The sequence below is a fragment of the Equus caballus genome, chromosome 4, assembly GCF_041296265.1.
Source record: "Equus caballus isolate H_3958 breed thoroughbred chromosome 4, TB-T2T, whole genome shotgun sequence".
NCBI classification, from domain to species: Eukaryota; Metazoa; Chordata; class Mammalia; order Perissodactyla; family Equidae; genus Equus; species Equus caballus.
The window spans coordinates 41,263,381-41,280,971 of record NC_091687.1 but is presented as its reverse complement, the minus strand read 5'-3'; the positions used below and the strand labels follow the sequence as shown (position 1 = coordinate 41,280,971).

Here is a 17,591-nt window from a genome sequence, read left to right as displayed (position 1 = left end):
CCGAGCACTACCATTTTTTTTCCAGTTACATAAGCTAAAATATATGGGCTATTTGACTATTACTGTTCTCTATTCCTTATATTCAATTATGCCTTTGTGCTTTTATTATTTGAGAAAGTGCTGAGGAACACACCTGCGTGGTACTAGTCCATGCCTTCAGCTTCCCGGCTGCGTCCCCAACTCTAATCTGTGGACATCTGATGTCTCCCACGAATTCTACTAGCACTCTCCTTTCTTACCCTTCGCTGATCACAAAGCTGCAAAACTCTTTGTTTTATTATCATGTTTTAATAATATTAGCTAAAATGTCATGAGCCTTTCATGTCCCAGGCACCTTGTATTTGTATTTGTTTTCCCAGGGCTCTGCTTTATCTCATTTTCCTCACCTCCATTTCTTACTAACCCTCAAAAATGCCCCCCTCCTGACAGGATGGTTTCCTTACAGTGTCTCACACATGCCTTTCCTGCCTCTGGGCTTACCTGCGTTCCTTCCCCTCCATCCAGAAAGCCTTCCCTCTCCTTGCTGCCCATGCAGACACTACATAGACTCGAGGTCCGGTTCAAATTCCACCCCATATCTGTAGTCATCCCTGACTATTCTTGCTCCGTGCTCTCTCTCCACTATGAATTTTTATTGTATTATGTGCTGTACAGTTTAGCGTTTAGCGATATGCTATCTCATAGGATAGGATGCCCCATCTACACAATGACATACACTGGAAAACAGTGAGGCTCTATCATGAATAGCCTGGGGTAGACAGGTCAACTGAATTATGCTGAGTTTGTTTTAGAGGCTGTGGGGAAGAGAGAAAAGTACATAACACTATTTTTGCCATTGATACATTTGGGAAAACTTCAATCTTAGAATAATTTAGACAGAATAAGGCCAAACAAAAGAATATTTCAACAGATGCATGATAGAGAGAGAGCAAGAACTATTCTCAACTTCAGAAGAAGAAAAGTCAGTGCGGGCTAAAGCTTGCAAATCTTCTCAAAAAAAGTCTTTATTGAGAACATGGATATAAAAAACCATGGATGCAAGCACTACAAAAAAACATCACAGCCACAAAAGAAACTGAAATCTATATAAACACAACTTAGGACAATATGTCAGACGGTGCTGTCTTCAGACACATACACACACATCAACTTTAATAAACAGGACCTATGATGGTGATGAGGATTAACCAAGACTGACAAAACTAATGCCAGCCTGTACCAAAAAAGCAAAAGCGCTAAGAGAAACATTTAAGATTTACATTGATTTTCAGCAGTCAACATGAATTACCCTGTATAGGTCATCTGCTGGTGAAACCAATTCAAAGAGATTAAGGCCAGTTATCCAAGGCAAAATATCTCAGAAGAACAGAGTTCGTTCTATGGAATAAATGGGGTAAATTTTTGGCAGTGTACACAATGTAAGCACAAATAAAAATTAGCTGGAAGAATCCAATAAAAAGCTTATTTATTGCACTAATATATCTATTTTTAATAACATGATTCATGATTCTTTGGATTTCCAAAGAAGGCAAAGTTGATTTAATATTAGTATGTTTTGGAAATCAGATTATTTGCTTTGTTTACTTCTAAACTTTACAGTGATAATAAAATTAAAACAATTTTATATGATAAAGAGTTGCATGAGTTTGTGTTGGCGCTCTACATTTTCAATAGTGAACAGAATGAATGCAAATAAGAAATTTGTACGTAGAATTTGTAGATGAAATATAAATAAGCTTTTTAGTTATAAAGCAAAAATATAATACATAGAGACCATGCATAATTGTTCCTTAAAGAAGAAGAAATATGTGCTTTCAAACTTTTTGATTGTCTCATTTATTTATGTATACACCCATCCCTTCTCCTATAAGTAACCGACTTTCCTTTTTAATACAGCACCCAACCCCAATTCTTCCTGCCTCTTCGAATGACACCTACCCTCCAACAATAGAGTCCGAGCCATTTCTGTACGTTCTAGGACGAAAGAGAATGATGGATGCACAGTACAAATGCTATGACCGAATGAAACAACTACCCCCATACCAAGGAGAAGGTAAAAAGAAGGATGTATGTGAACATGTGTTTCAAACATCGTTAAAGGGTTATTTTCTTCCATGGGTAAATACGTGTTGACTAATTTTAATGTAATGTGCCAGCAGGTTTAACAGCAGTTTTCATACCATGATACGTTTGTGTATTTCATGCAGCAGACATGCCTAGTTTCTTTGCTCAAGTTCAGCCAACTGCTTTTTTGGCTAACATCTGCACCTATGACAAAACTATTTCAGTAACTCAGTATTCACACCTGGCAAACAGGAACAATACAGGACTAAGTGAGGAAGAGGAATTGGAAAATGACAGGAAGGGAATTGGAAAACAGTAGGCCGAGAATTTGCCTGAGGTGGAACCTGTCAAAACCCGTTTTGTTTGGGTTAATTATGCAGTATCTTCCCTTAACTGTCAATTGGTTGGCAACTCATGGTATTCTTTCTCCTTTTCTACCCTTAGTTCGCAGAGGAATTAGAAAAAGATATCTCCTAGGCAGATATTGTTTATCTGTCACCTTCTCTAAGATGCTCTAAGTAATTGCCCAAATGTTCTCGGGCTAAGTATATTCTATTAGCTATAAAGAGCTCAGAGAAAAACAAAAGGGAGAATGTGGTGGCCAAACATTGCTACATCAATTTAAATTCTCTCCCTTGTCCCCCAGAACATTTGAAAAGACCCAACAAGATCTTGTACACCCTTGTGTATTCTAAGACAACACAGCTTGGTATGGGGAAGAATTGGTTAAATATACTCTATTCTACATATGGTTTGCCTTCAAACCATTAAAGTTTTAATTTGTAGTTCCTATTTTTAGCATTTTCCACTGAACAAAAAATCAAGTCAATTGAAGAAAGATAGATACATATTCTTCTGCCTGCAGTAGTTTCAGGGTTTTTTTTAAGAACCTGAAAAGGCTTTAGATGCAACTTGGGCCAAAGAAGAAACCATTTCTCTGAAGCAAATGAAGTAGAAACAAGACTGATATTTGTAGAGATTGAGTGCAGTCTCCTTCGCTTTTGTCTTAGATATCTTGGGAAGCTGAACTTTCGTGCTATGATCATTATTTAAAACTTTTTTTTTTTTAAAGAACTGCCTTCAAAGCCTGAGGCTCATTCTTTTGAATATCTTTATAGAGGTAAATCTTCATGTTTTAGGATAGATTTAAGTTTTGAAAGCAGTGAGAAACCACTTGGACCTAATGTTGATGAATATATAAAGTGATCAAACTGAGCATTGTTTTAGCCATTAACAAAGTGTGATTCTAAAGTAATAAGACTTTTATTTGTGATCCATTTACTGGCTGCAAATGCATCACCAATAGGAATTTTGAACAATTGCATATCACCTTTCGATTAAGAATAGAAGTACCCAAGCCAACCTTTTTGGAGGTTAATGCTTAATAGGATACATGCGTTCCAAAGGCATATAGTTTTTTCAAGGTAAACCTTTTATTCACGAGTGATGTTGCATATGCTTTCACCAGAATTATCTTGTAGCATTTCTGGAGATACTTTAAAGGAAAGATTTTGGAGGGAAGATTCCGTACAGATGACATATATGTCTTTTGAGGAACAAAAGGAGAAAACCCTACAAAAATGTAAATTTCATTAGTAGTTAGTAAAGTTAATAGCTTTATTTTGTTGTTGCTGCTGCTGTTACTGTTGTTTTTAATATTTCTATATACAAATGGAAAGCCCCTGTCTATGCCCTGTAAAATCCTGCTGAGGATTCTGCGATTTTGGACAGCCCCAATATTAATTTCTTTCTAAACGGCCAGGTCCGTACTGCAACCGCACCTGGGATGGATGGCTGTGCTGGGATGACACGCCGGCTGGAGTTCTGTCCTATCAGTACTGCCCAGATTATTTTCCAGACTTTGATCCAGCAGGTAGAACATTTATTCTCATTTTATATTTTGCTATGAAGATTTTAGAGTTTTCCTGGTTCTGTAAAGAAAATCAGGTGTAAAATATACCTTCCTAATCATGCTCTACAAATTTGAGCATGTTCTGAAACATTTCCATAAGTGAAATATTACCCAGTTGCACAAATGTTGCGAGCTATCCTATTTTTAAGTCCTGTTACTGGTCACTTGTGCACATCAGTCATAAATTCTATTAAATTTTAAATAAAAATGAAATGTTTATATATTTTAAATATTTGATATTAAATTTTAATAAAAATTTAAGTTATTTTTTCTAAAACTGTGAAACGTTTTATTTAAATGCGTTTTTAAATTTTCAGTTGTCTTACATTTGATGACATGCAAATGCTTGCTCTAGAGTTTGCGTATACTGAGCTGGTATAACGTGCATGATGGAAATTTTATATAACTTTGGAAATTACATAAAATTGTCATGTGTAAGAGAAAATAAATCAGAAGGTAGTAATTATAGACACTTACCAGATTTCTGTTCCAACAGTAGATTATTAAAATATGCTCAGTAAATAAGACTAAGACCGTTAAAATGCATTATACTTAACACCCAGCTCTGTGCCCTGCACAAACGTGAGTGGTGAACAAATGTGGGTTAAGTAAATTAGTGACACCAAATTCACTTTCGTTATAAAAGTAACATATAAATACCTTTCATTGAATATCTTTTTTTAAGTTTTCAAAACATTTTTTTATATATTGTCTCATTTTGTACTCACACAATATTTGATACAAAACTGCAAGTGAACGTGAGTCTCCTGAGCTCTTACCTAACCCTCTCTCTATATTTAAGCTCAACAGTCTTGGAAAAGCATTTGAGAAACAGCATTTCTAAATCTCCGTACAAACTTGTGCAGATTGAAGCACTTTTAGAACTTTCAAGGAAGGAAATATTTTTCCTTTAGGCTTCAATCTAGTCACACTGGTGTGGTAGGAAGTTGGGCTAGGGTGCTTAGGCAGGATGAAGATCTGGGAGTACCAGGTACTGAGTAGAGTAAGAATCTAGAGGGTTACAGTTGTGTTTCTTAGAATTGCCAGATATCCAAATAGATTGAAGCCCTGAAATCCAAGAGTCTCAGTGGCTAGTGGTCAGAAGCAATGCAGAGGAGTGTTCGAGGAGATGTATGAGGTGGTATAACAGCCTCGATCCAGAGACTAGACACATGGGGGTGGGGAATGGGATTGCGTAGGTGCTACTAGTGAGTGATTCTCAACTTGGCTAAGAAGACGGGAAACTTAAAAACTTCCTGATGCCTGGGACCACTCTAGACATTCTGATTTAATTAGCCTAGAGTGCAGCCTAGGCATCAGGATTTTTAAAAGTTCTACTTTTGACTAAATGTGCAGCCAAGATGAAAATATGTCAAAGAAAGTCCAGATAAGAAAGTGGCTGCGGAGGGCTAGCCTGATGGACTAATTTTTGCCATTTTGGCATGCTCCACTTCGTCAGGCTGGGTTTGCAGGTTCAGATCCTGGGCGCAGACCTACACCACTTGTTGCCATGTTGTGGCGGCAACCCAGATATAAAGTAGAGGAAGATTGGCACAGATGTTAGCTCAGGGCAAATGTAAGAGAGTTAGAACTTCCACTCAGTGGAAGGGAATGCCAGGGTCCTGACAAAGGAGGATCTTTAAATTATCTGGTGTGGACTAGAACTAGCATTTTGAAGAGAAGAGTCAGTATTTGTTTCCAGTTTAAGAGATTATGGAAAACCAACCTTGACTTTCAGATTTTTCCAAGAGCTGTCTGGTCAGTTTCTACCATGTTTCAAAGTCAACCAGCCCATCTGGTTACCTTTGCTTATTGACTATGAATGACAAGAGGTTATTGCCCATAGACTACAAGTGAGGACATCAGTTAAGATAGAAAACAGCAGTCACATGGTAAAATCTAGGCAAGAAAGTTTCAGGAATCCAGATTAGAGCAAAGAAATTAGTATATGCCTGAGACAATGTTTCGGAGATGGTTTTTGTGCTTCCTTCAAGGATGAGATACAAAGTTCCACCCCAGTAAGACAGAGATAATGGAAAGGGGATTACATGGGCCACTTTTAAAACAAGTTCAGGCCAGCTACCTCTGGGAATTCTCATTTGATGGAAAAGTCTGGGTGTGAAGAGAGAAAGAGCTTAATGTTGAGCAGAGCACTCCTGTAAACTAACTAAATGCTATTTGACGGTCACCCTTCAGGCCTTTATTGGCTCTTCCCAATAAATGGTGCTCCATTAGTCTTGATTTGACAACTACATTAGCAGTAACTTGATTGGCGTAAAGAGCTGTTCTGCAATTGAGGCTACAAGGCCGCTTCCAAAGCAGCAATGGGCTCTTGCCAAAGTGGCTATAATTATTGACTAAAAAGCAAGATTTTGGTCAGCAAAACAGGGACTTCCAGGCATAGATCTATCTTTACAGCCTGTTTTTTAGATAGAACACCCTCAGCTGGGGGACAAATCCACTTCAAAGGAAAAGAACATCTTAAATATGCCTATATTCAACAAACTTGGACACTTTAGGATTTACTGTTGACCCAAAGCCAGATCTTGATACACAAAACAGTTTTATGAAAGATGACAGATTTCATCTTAAACAAAGCGCTTGGTAAAAGACAGGTAGATCATGAAAGCATGAATAACAGTCTTGAAATTCAAAAGAGGCTGAAAGTCTGAAGGAATATGCTAGAGTGTAAAAAGCCAGTTTAACAAGGTATTTAGGCCCTGACCTTGGAGTCAAACACTCAAACATTAATGGCACAGAGCCAAGATGGTCACCATATGGTTGAGGACAGTGATTCTCAAGCCTCATATCCTTTGGAACTGGTGAGCTCTTTAAAAATGCTGATTCCTGGGGCCTCCCCAGGTCAAGCGAATTTGAATCTCTGGAGATTGGGCCCGAGAGTCTGTAAAGCTCCCTCACGTGAGTCTAGAGTGAGGGAAACATGCTGTCCTCTTCATGGGGCAGTCCAAACTTCGAATATTTTGGAAGGAAACACCAATATCAGAGCGCATGCAGACAGGCTCGAGGCTGTGAGGGCACAGCAAGCTGTGTGGTGTGAGTAAAGGGGCAGGTCTGGTTTGGAAGGGGAAGTCAGAGTAGACATATCCTTTCTTCAAAGATTGAAAGATTTGCCAGGTGGAGGAGGATGAATTCTGATAGCTGCAGCAGTTAGGACCAGAAAAGGCCTAGATGCAGACTTTGGTTAAATTAAAGCAAAACAATAAAATTTCCTACAGTCCTAACCATGACTGGAATGGACTTCTTCGGGAGGAACACGCCTCCTCCATGTAACATATTTTGCCATGCATAGCTACGCAACTTTGTTAAAACCACATTATATTCATTTCGATAAAACAAAAAACTACTTACTGACAATATAACAAAGATAAAATGCTACAGTACAAACCACTTTTTTAAAAATTGCAAGTAAGCTTAGAATGGTCATTGTCAACAAATAACATTAGCAAAATCGTTGTCCAATTTTCAACATCAGCTTTCTGTGCTGATTAGTGCTAACCCTTTTTGAAACACTGTGGTGTCCAATGGTGAGTCTTTAAAGAGTTTTTGTCCAATGGCTGTCTCAGCAAATTCACAATTTTAAATTTTTCTATTTAACTTTGCAACAAATTTACATTAAGCAACGACGATTCTAATAGGTTGCTTAACAATATCTTTTGCTTGAAAAATCTGTTTTTCATTGATTTTAAATAATGGTTGGAGTAGACATACAAACAAATCTACAATTTGCAGTTTAAATCTTGTGTTTAGTTTAGGGTATCTGTTTCAGTCATACAATGAAAAATGATACATTTCAACGAAAAATTGCCAAAGATAAAAGGATTTTCGTACTAGCTCTTAGCATACTGATTGACTAACCAAAACTACTGACATAACATTATTTTAATATTATCAGAAATGAGTGATATTTCAGCCAAATAAGGGTTTTTTTTTAACGTGAATTGTTTCCTTAGCCTTCAAAACAATAACAGTATCCTCCAACTGTTAGTGTGTGACTCTGACTTCTCTTTTAGCACCTCTAAAAAAAATTAGAACCATATATAAAAGGATTATTCATGGGTGTGATGGCTTTGCCTTTGCCAATGAAGAAAAAATGCTTCAAAAATATTTTCCCTAAGAAATTTTCAAAAATCAAAACTCTGTATGGGTTCCAAATACACTGGTAAAATCTCCTCATGTTATATTAATGCAGGGTTGCTATATGATCTCTGAGGCAATAAATGCATTGGAGAGGTACTTTGGAGAACTAGAGGAAGTCTGAATAACTCAGATTAAATTTGGCAAGTGCATCCATTTTAGTGTTTACTTGTTCCTTGTTTCTATTTTACTTAATTCAATACATATAATATTTTTCTTCCAATTGCGTAGCCAGTTAGGTTAGAATTCAAATACTATTTTGCAGTCAACAAAATTATTTACAATCCTTTGGGTCACCGGAATGGAGTATAGATAACCTTGCCACAAGACTATGAGGCTTAACGCAGAGTTTACTGGCCTTGCAATAGCTTTGGAATCAAGTAAACCTGGATTTGATCCCTGCCCTTACTACCTCCTGGCTGTGAAAAGGGAATTTACTCAACTTCTGTGAGCCTCAGTTTCCTCATATGTACAGTGGGAAGACCAATACCCACCTTAAAAGGTCATTATCAACATTTAAGATAATCCTGCAAAGTGCTTAGCACAGGGCCTGGTCCATAGCAGGCAGAAATCTTGAATATGCCAATCCAGCTGAATCAGCAAATTTCAGTAACTATCACCTAAGAGATGATTAAAGAAGTATAGGGTAGGCTAAATCTGTAAATTCCTAATACATTTTCTGTGGGATGAAGAGAGATGATTCATATGTTATGCCCTTTTGAGAGGCATAAAATGCCTTCTTGATACATCTCTTAGTTTGGGGCTTCTTTGTTCTATTGGATTTAACCATATGATGTTGCCAATATTTGACTATTTGACCCACAAACACTGCAATTTCACACAGCCAGCCTAATTAGTAAATATTCATTTATATTTATTCAAGTGAATAAAGGAAGAAAGTATGGTCTTGCTCTTCTCACATAGTTCCCATCTAAAATCAGAAGTTTAACATTGTTTAAAAATATGAGGTACAGTGAGGGTAGCACTTTGGAGCCTGACAGACCTGGGATTAAACCCTCGCTCAGCCACTGTCTAGTGACTTTTCAAACTCCATAACCCCCCTCACTGCCTGCTTCCTGTTTGTGAAGTGGAGATAGCAATGTCTGCTTTACGTGGCTCTGCTGAAGATAAAGTGAGACAGCGGATATTAAAGCATCTTGTGTAATGCAGGATTCGTGGTGATCTCTATTGACTTCTACCCACATTCAAGTTCCATAAAGTGATTAACACTTTGGAATGGCTTTTAAGCCTTAACTTATTATTTTTCTTTCTTGGTGTTTGAGATAATAATGTGATAACCGTTATGTTTCATTAACAGAAAAGGTAACAAAATACTGTGATGAGAAAGGAGATTGGTTTAAACATCCTGAGAACAATCGAACCTGGTCCAACTATACTATGTGTAATGCTTTCACTCCTGAGAAACTGAAGGTAGGTGATATTTCAAATTTCAGTATTGGGTAGGAATGCCATTATTTATACATGGAAATGTATTCATAACTGTAAAATATGTGCTACCGAGAAGCCAGCCTGTTTTAAAGAAGGAAATAAGATAGTGACCTGTACGTTCTAGGGACTCCATGAAGTGGTATTAGAGCAAATGACATTTTACTTCTTGGTTGGCACTCAGTGTCGATGGGAGTTCCATGAGCATACGGAATCAGGCCACTTATGGCAAGGGGAATAGTGTCATGGGACACATGATGGGATTCCCTGTGATGCCAGATATTAGGCAGCATTTCCAAGGACTCTCTAAGATCTCTCTTCTCCTGGAACAGTTACAAAACTCCAGATTTCTCCACAAGTCACAAGCTAACACTTACCCCCACTCCCTGCCCGGAGATGTCCAATAGTTTTACCATCAGGCCCTGAAGGAACCCTAAGAATGGGGAGTCTCATCAGCCTGTTGATACAGATATGGCTATTTAGGTGATTTTCAGTGGAAATCCATTCTGATTTGTTAGTACTTGTCTCATGCTGGCTGTTAAATATTTTTGATATCATCTTTGCTTAGAAACATTTAAGCCAATGGAAAAAGCAAAATAACTATTCTCTTCTTCAGATGCAGCAGAAATCTGAAAAGATTACCAGTTAAACAGTTGGTCAGTGTTTAGCCACACAGGACATCTCTGAGCAACCCTGGTGGCTGCAACAGAAATCTATTGTTTCCTCCAAAGATAGGCCTGTATGCTAAACAACTCGGTTGGGAGGTGAAAGCCCATCAGTGCTTTTGTTTGCTGTAGAGAAACTTTAGGAGTATAGAAAATTTTCCTTTTATTAAAAACAAAACAAGGGCTGGCCTGGTGGCATGGGGTTAAGTTCAAGCGCTCCACTTTGGCGGCCCAGGGTTTGCAGATTCGGATTCCAAGGGCAGACCTACACACTGCTCATCAAGCCATGCTGTGGCAGCATCCCACATACAAAAAATCGAAGAAGATTGTCACAGATGTTAACTCAGGGACCATCTTCCTCACACACACACCAAAAACAACACAAAACAAAAACAAGATGAATACATAGCTTGGAGACCAGTTGACTAGAAGGACACCTTGTCAAGGGCACAGGCTGAGGGCACCGAAGCCAGTTACCTCTTCACAAATTGCTTAGTCACTCCCTAATGGAGAACTATTTACTTAATAAGGTCTGACTGAAATGACATGTCACCGAGTAAGGAATTTCCTGAATAAGTGCTGATTATGATTTTACAGAAAAAAATTATAACCCTGTTAACTGACTTGTTATAAAGAGTACAGATCCAAATAAATAATTCTCCATGCTGCCATATTTGACCTTCTCACGCACTCTGGCCACATCTGAGATGGAAATAAAGTATGTTAAGCATAAATGCTTCCCCCTAGGCACCTAACATAATGATTGAAATTATTTGCACAAATCTCCTGTCTATATACATGTACATAGATGGCAAAAAAATTTTTTGAAGAGTCAACCTGGAACTTATTAAAATACAAAACAAAACACTTCTCAGTCTAAAGAATGACATAAGAGTGGCAACTAAATTATGAGCTATTGGTTTAGTCTTACACATTTACACAACTCTATTGCAGAAGAACAAATATTTTTTAAACTATTCTGGAGGCAACTGAAAGAAAAGAAATTAAGTTATATGAAGTTTTCTTAGAAATAAAATATGCAGAGATAAAAATAAAATACTGACAGAGGATAGGGGCATGGATATGTATCCAAATTAAAAACAGTATTTTAAATTGAAAGGGGATTCTATGTGGTGAACTATTTAAAAGGAAGAACTTTTAGAAAATGGTATTCCTGGTTTTGTCTAGTGTTGAAGTTAGAAAAAATAGCCAGAAAATGAATTTCTGGGTGAAAAGAAAGAAACTAAGTGTTTTCTTGCAAAGATTCCTAAATACCTCCTAACAAGGGATCTATAGTTATTTTGAGGTTTTTATCAGCTCTAGATATAAGCCAACCATTCCAACTTTATGCTCATTACCTGCAAGGATAAAATGTGCTGTTAAGAGAATAGTATCGACAATGAAAATGGCAAACAATATGTAAATGCCTGGACAAACAGTGCAACAGGCACAATGCAGGAGAAGTTGATTTAGGTCACTTTGAAATTCTAAGGCCTAGAAAGGCATTATTTTTCCTGTTCAGCAACAATGCACATAACCAAACAAAGGACTCTGCATGCTTTGAGAGCCTTTTAGCACAATTAGCGCTTCAATCTCAGACACTTCACAAGGAAATTGACAAGCATCAAAATGTTCAAGGGTAATGATTTGTACATAAACATCACATTTCTCCCAGGAATTCAAAGAACTTCATAGAAATTATCCCACTTGTCTACACTACATTTGCATTCGTACCAGGACCCAATAAACTGTGGAAGGAACTTAAGACCAGAAGGCAAGAGCTTGTGCTGTCCTCATTTCAAGTCACTTGTCCTCTCTGGGCCTCTGTGTTTTTCACCCTTCCAATGGATATTACAGTTTTTTTTCTCTCCCACACAAAATATAATAAACGGCTGCCAGCTCTGAAAACAAGTTATAAGTTTGGGGGCTGGTACACCCCCCCAATAGAGAAGGAAATCATCCACTATTATGTGAGGAGTGCCAAAGGCCCACCTGCCCTTAAATGTCTCTCCTCTTGGCATCATAAACGTAAAAGGTGGCACTGGAAAACATAAAAATGTGAGGATAAAATAAGTAAAGAACTTAGATTTAGCATGATTTTCTAATAGCGCTTTGACCACTCGTGTATCACAGACCTTTAACTGCCTGATCATTTGTCTGCAGGTGATCAAAGATTACACACAAAAGGTGCTATTTCTTTTCAATTTAGAACACACATTTTAGTTTGTTGAAAATCAGAGAGTTAGGGGTCAATTGTCATTTTTTGCCTATTGATATTCAGCTGACCCAGCAATATTTATTGCAAAGAACTTCCTTTCCCTATTGCTTGTAGTGTCACCGTTTTTATATATCAGTGACAATACATCACCACATGCTCCTGGACTCTTTATTGCGTAGGTCTCTGTCTCTTCTTGCACCAATACCACACTGCTCGATTACAGTAGCTTTGTTATAAATCATGATACTCCACGGAGCAGGTCTTCCTCCCATGTTCTTCTTCAAGATTGTCTTGTTTATATTTTGTCCTTTGTATTTCAATATAAATTTTAGAATCACTTTGTCAAATTTCACACATAAGGAAAGCTTGTGATTGCATTGAATGTACAGATCAGTTTGAAGAAATTTGAGATCTTTATAATATTGTGTTTTCCAAACATTGAATAGTATATATCGCTCTATTCATCTAAGTCTTCAATACCTCTCAATAATGTTTTGTAGATTTCTGTGTTGAGGTCACACACATCCTTCCTTAGATTTATCCTCAGGCATTTGATTTTCTTATGCAATTGTGAATTCCATTTTTGAAATTTCATGTTCTATTTGTTGTTCATGTATTAAAATTTTTTATATCCAGCAATTTTGTAAAATTCACTTATTAATTTTCATAGTTTATCTATAAATTATTTTGCATTTTATACATACAGAATTATGTCAGCTACAAATAATAACAGATGAATTTCTAGGTAGCCATTAATCTACTTTCTGTCTCTCTAGATTTGCCTGTTTTAGACATTTTATACTAATGGAATTGGACAATATGTGGTCCTCTGTGACTGACTTCTTTCACTTACCATAATGTTTTCAAGGTTCATCCATGTCACAGCATGTATCTGTACTTCATTCCTTTTTACGGCTGAGTAGTATTCCATTCTATAGATAAACCACATCCATCAGTTGATGGACATTGCAGTTGTTTCTATTTTTTGGCTATATGAATAATGCTGCTATAAACACTTGTGTGAACATATATTTTTATTTCTCTTTGGCCTTTTTTTTTCTTTTTCAGTCTTGCTAGGGATATTGAAATTAATGTCTTTTAAGAATTAAATTTTGTCTTAGTTGGTCCACTCAATTGTATGTTAAAGTTCTCTATATCATTACTACTTTCTTTCTTTTACATTCTTTGAGTTTAATTTTCTTTTTGTTTGTCTTAGCTTCTTTAGATGGAAATTTAGATCATTGATCTTCAACCTTCTTCTTTTCTCATATATGCATTTTAGTCTTTAAATTTTCCTCTATATGCAGCTTCATTCATATCCAATAAGTTTTGGTATGTCATTGTGAGTTCTTTGATCTAGTGGTCAACATTTATAAATGTATTACTTAATTCTCAACAATATGAGCATGTTTTTTTAAGTTATCATTTTATTAATGATTTCTAGACTACTGTGGTCAATGAAGATGTGGTTTAAGATTTCAATTACTTGAAACATGTTGATATTTGCTTTACTGGCTAGTGTATGTCAATTTGAATAAATATTCTTTGTGCACTTGAAAAGAATGGGTATTCTGCAGATGTTGGGTGCAGTTTTTATCATATGTGAATTAGTAAAATTTGTTAATCATGTTGTTCAAACCTCTGTAGCTTGATTTTTTTTTTGTCTGTATGTTCTATCAATTACTAGAGGACATCAGTTTTTGCTTTTTGCTTTATGTGGTTTGAGTTTATATTATTAGGTGCATAGAAAATTAAAATTGTTATATCTTCCTGACTTAACATCTGGACCTGTAAGATATTACAGCAGTTTTCTTATGGTCATGTTTACCTGGGTCATCTTTTCCATCCTTTTCCATCCAGTATTTCTGTAGCCCAGTATTTAACAATGTTTCTTATAAGTAGCATATAATTGCTTTAAAAATCAACTGGTCCAGCCAAATTAATTTTTAGGTAAGGACAATTGAGATCTAGAGAGGTGATATGACTGACTTATGAGGGCTACACAAAGACTTAATGATAATATGCTGAGTAAAGAACAGTTCTGATAAATGCAGTCTTACTTTCCTGCCACCACATCGTGAATATTCTAATGTAACTGATAATCTTATAATATTTAATCTGTTAATCCAACTTATTATAATTCAATATAATTTAATTCTCCGAAATATTTTCTATAATTTCAGCAGATTATTTTTAAAGGAAGAAAACAGTTATTGATTTACACTGATATTTAAAAATAGAAACTATTTTCCCTCTTTTATAATCATTTATTTACCTATCTGCTTTTGTAACTGTTTTTTGTTTGGCTGTCGTTCCAGAATGCTTACGTTCTGTACTACTTGGCTATTGTGGGCCATTCTTTGTCGATTTTCACCTTAGTGATTTCGCTGGGGATTTTCATGTTTTTCAAGTAAGTACCATTATAGCATCTACATTTTATTTTCTTCTCTAAGGTACTGAAAGAAATGGCAAACTCTGCAAGAATGTGTGGGGTGAGGGTCTTCTGCAAATCACAAGAGACATGCAACTTTGGGAGTCATAAAGTAGCAAGAAAATGAAATTAATTAAATTATGCTTTTTAACCCTAACTTTAAGGAAAATAGGATCAATTCTAATAATTTTCAAAGCCAATATACCTCCTTCCCAAAGTGAGACAGTCCTACGAGTCCATCAGTGCACTGTGTTAACTTGGTGAAGGTTTCATTCTTCATGGCTAAGGTTCCATGAAGTACTGAAGAGAGGATCCTCGTCTTTCTTTACCCCTACTCTAAAACATGGAGGCCATGGCCACAAGTCCCTATGCACCCTACCTAATGATGAGCTATATCACAAGTGGATTTGGCCAAAAGAGAAGTGGAGCTGGTGAGGCCATGATAGTGTTTACCAGAGAAGTTAAATCTCTCTTCTAGCCTTGACTCACTCAGACAGTGTCAAGGAGAATCTCTGGAAGAAGATGGCCTATTGTCAAGTGTCACTTTTTTGCCCTAGCATTGTTAACTGAAATTATCTTCTAAGACACTGTGAGAAATAAAATTCCAATGAGGGTTTCTATTCTGAAGCTGTGTCTATATATGTGGTGCATTATCTATGGCAAAATGATTAAGTTGATATAGGCTTTCACAGTAATGGAGAATTTAAAACAGTGATGTTGTATTTTCAGGAATGATTTCATAATGTATGTGAGATAGTAATATATGTTAAATTGGTCCTAAAATCGTGTCCTAAACTTAGTGTAATTTATTTAAATTAAAGGCAGGAGGCACTACATTACCCTTTCATGAGAATTCCAATTACCCTCTAGACTACCACAGTGTCTTCTTCCACTAAGCCTTTTTTTAATTGTGGTGGTATAATACAAATGATGAAGGAAAGCTCCTTCACAGGCCCAGACTACAAAGAATCCTCCACACTTTAGAGATGTGACATGTAATTAAATATACAGTGAATCACGTATAGAAAAATACAATCTTAATTTGATTTTTGTTAAAATATTATCATGATAATACTAAAGAAAATTAAACGGAGGGGAGACTAACCTGTAAAAACACTCTTAACACAACTGCTACTATTATTTTTTACTTGATCCTTTTTTAATGTTTCTCTACATCTTATATCATAATTATATATTATGTCTATATCTTATATAGTCAAGATTCTTATATTGACCATCTGAATAGCAATTTTTTGTTAACTGAATAGCAAATAATAATTTAAATAAACAGAGAATGAGCTCCTTCTATATATGATTTAAAAGGAGAAAGACATAAACAAAGCAACAAGACATGAGGGATTAATTACTAGAATTAGAACAGAAGAGTGTTTTCAATTATAATGATCAGAATGCAGCAGAGTGAACACATAGCATGATTAATCCTGGGATGTCTGCTCATTTTTCAAGCGCACTTGACCACAGTGAATAAATACATCATCGTGGCTCTCATAAAACTTGGATTAAATAGTTTGTCACTAAAAGGCTATTCTTTAAAATTTTTTAATATGACCATAAGAAAATTGAAAGAAAAAGTCTCCAAATTTGTAATGGTGCAAATAGTAAGTGTATTTGGGACTTTAAAGATAAAAAAATGTCAAGGGGGGTATTTCTTAGTTCTTTATTTCTCCAGTCCCTTGAATAAGTGATGAGATAGGCAAGCCAAATCAGCAAATAAAATAAGAACATTCTTTCAATAATCATTTCTCTATTAAGCCACTGAAGATGGGTGTTTAAAAGTGCAGTGCATGGGCGAAGTCAAATATTTCTCAACTCCGCTTAGTCCCAAAACAAAACTAATCTGGTGAAACCCTTAAGAAAGTGTAGAGGCAGATTGTCTAGGAAGCACCTGATTTTGTCCTACTGTCTCTCACTCCCAGGAACCTACCAAACAGCAACTTAAATCTTGGGAGGAAAAACAAGCCCTATTGAATTATAATCTGAATATAATGATGGGAAGACATAAACTAAAATAGCTGGCTCTCCAGAGCACACACACCAAGAAACGAACAGGATGTGAAAAACACTCATGCTGAGATGCTAAATGTTCAGATCCAAAAGAAGTCCTATCTGATTTTTATGCTTGTTCTTTATCTTAAACCTACCCAAACTAAAAATATCAAGGGCATCTGTTCTCTTAAAATTAAAGTATGTTTCTGATTCTTCAAATTTTTTTCTTTACATTTGCATTTCAGAAATATTAAAAGTGATTGTGAAAAATAAAAGGTAATTCTGATCTATCACTGGATTTTATCTTTTAATTAGCAACATTTTCCCAGAATTGTTTTCAAAAACTCAACATCACCCTTAAGGCCTTTACTGCACATTGCAATGGAAGGTTTTAGGATTTATACACTTAAATGGCATCATCTTTGTGAAACCTGAGCAAAAAATAATTAGCACTCCCTTACTTAATTCCGCATTCCCAGGGTTGAGTTATCTTGCAAAATCCAAATAATCTATTTCATAAAACTTTCATGAAACCAAAATGAGAAGTAACACCCAGCTCCACTTCTGAAACCTAATGCTCCATTCATAATCATCCCTCTGAAATCTCACTCTACATGCACAAAATGTGCCTTCTAGGGCCGATGAGAAAGAATAACCCTGCAGGTGTCCTCCTCAAACCAGCAGGCTAAGAAG

The 17,591-nt window shown here is 36.2% G+C and overlaps 1 protein-coding gene across 1 annotated transcript in view; it reads left to right on the top strand.

Annotated features, from left to right (window-relative positions):
• The window catches only part of CALCR (calcitonin receptor), a 144,098-nt gene that overhangs the window by 84,622 nt on the left and 41,885 nt on the right, over positions 1 to 17,591 (top strand). The window contains exons 4-7 of the mRNA XM_001493688.5: positions 1,897 to 2,053; positions 3,827 to 3,937; positions 9,450 to 9,562; positions 14,779 to 14,870. Coding sequence (XP_001493738.2) covers positions 1,897 to 2,053; positions 3,827 to 3,937; positions 9,450 to 9,562; positions 14,779 to 14,870 — 473 coding nt within the window. The remainder of the gene's footprint in view (positions 1 to 1,896; positions 2,054 to 3,826; positions 3,938 to 9,449; positions 9,563 to 14,778; positions 14,871 to 17,591) is intronic.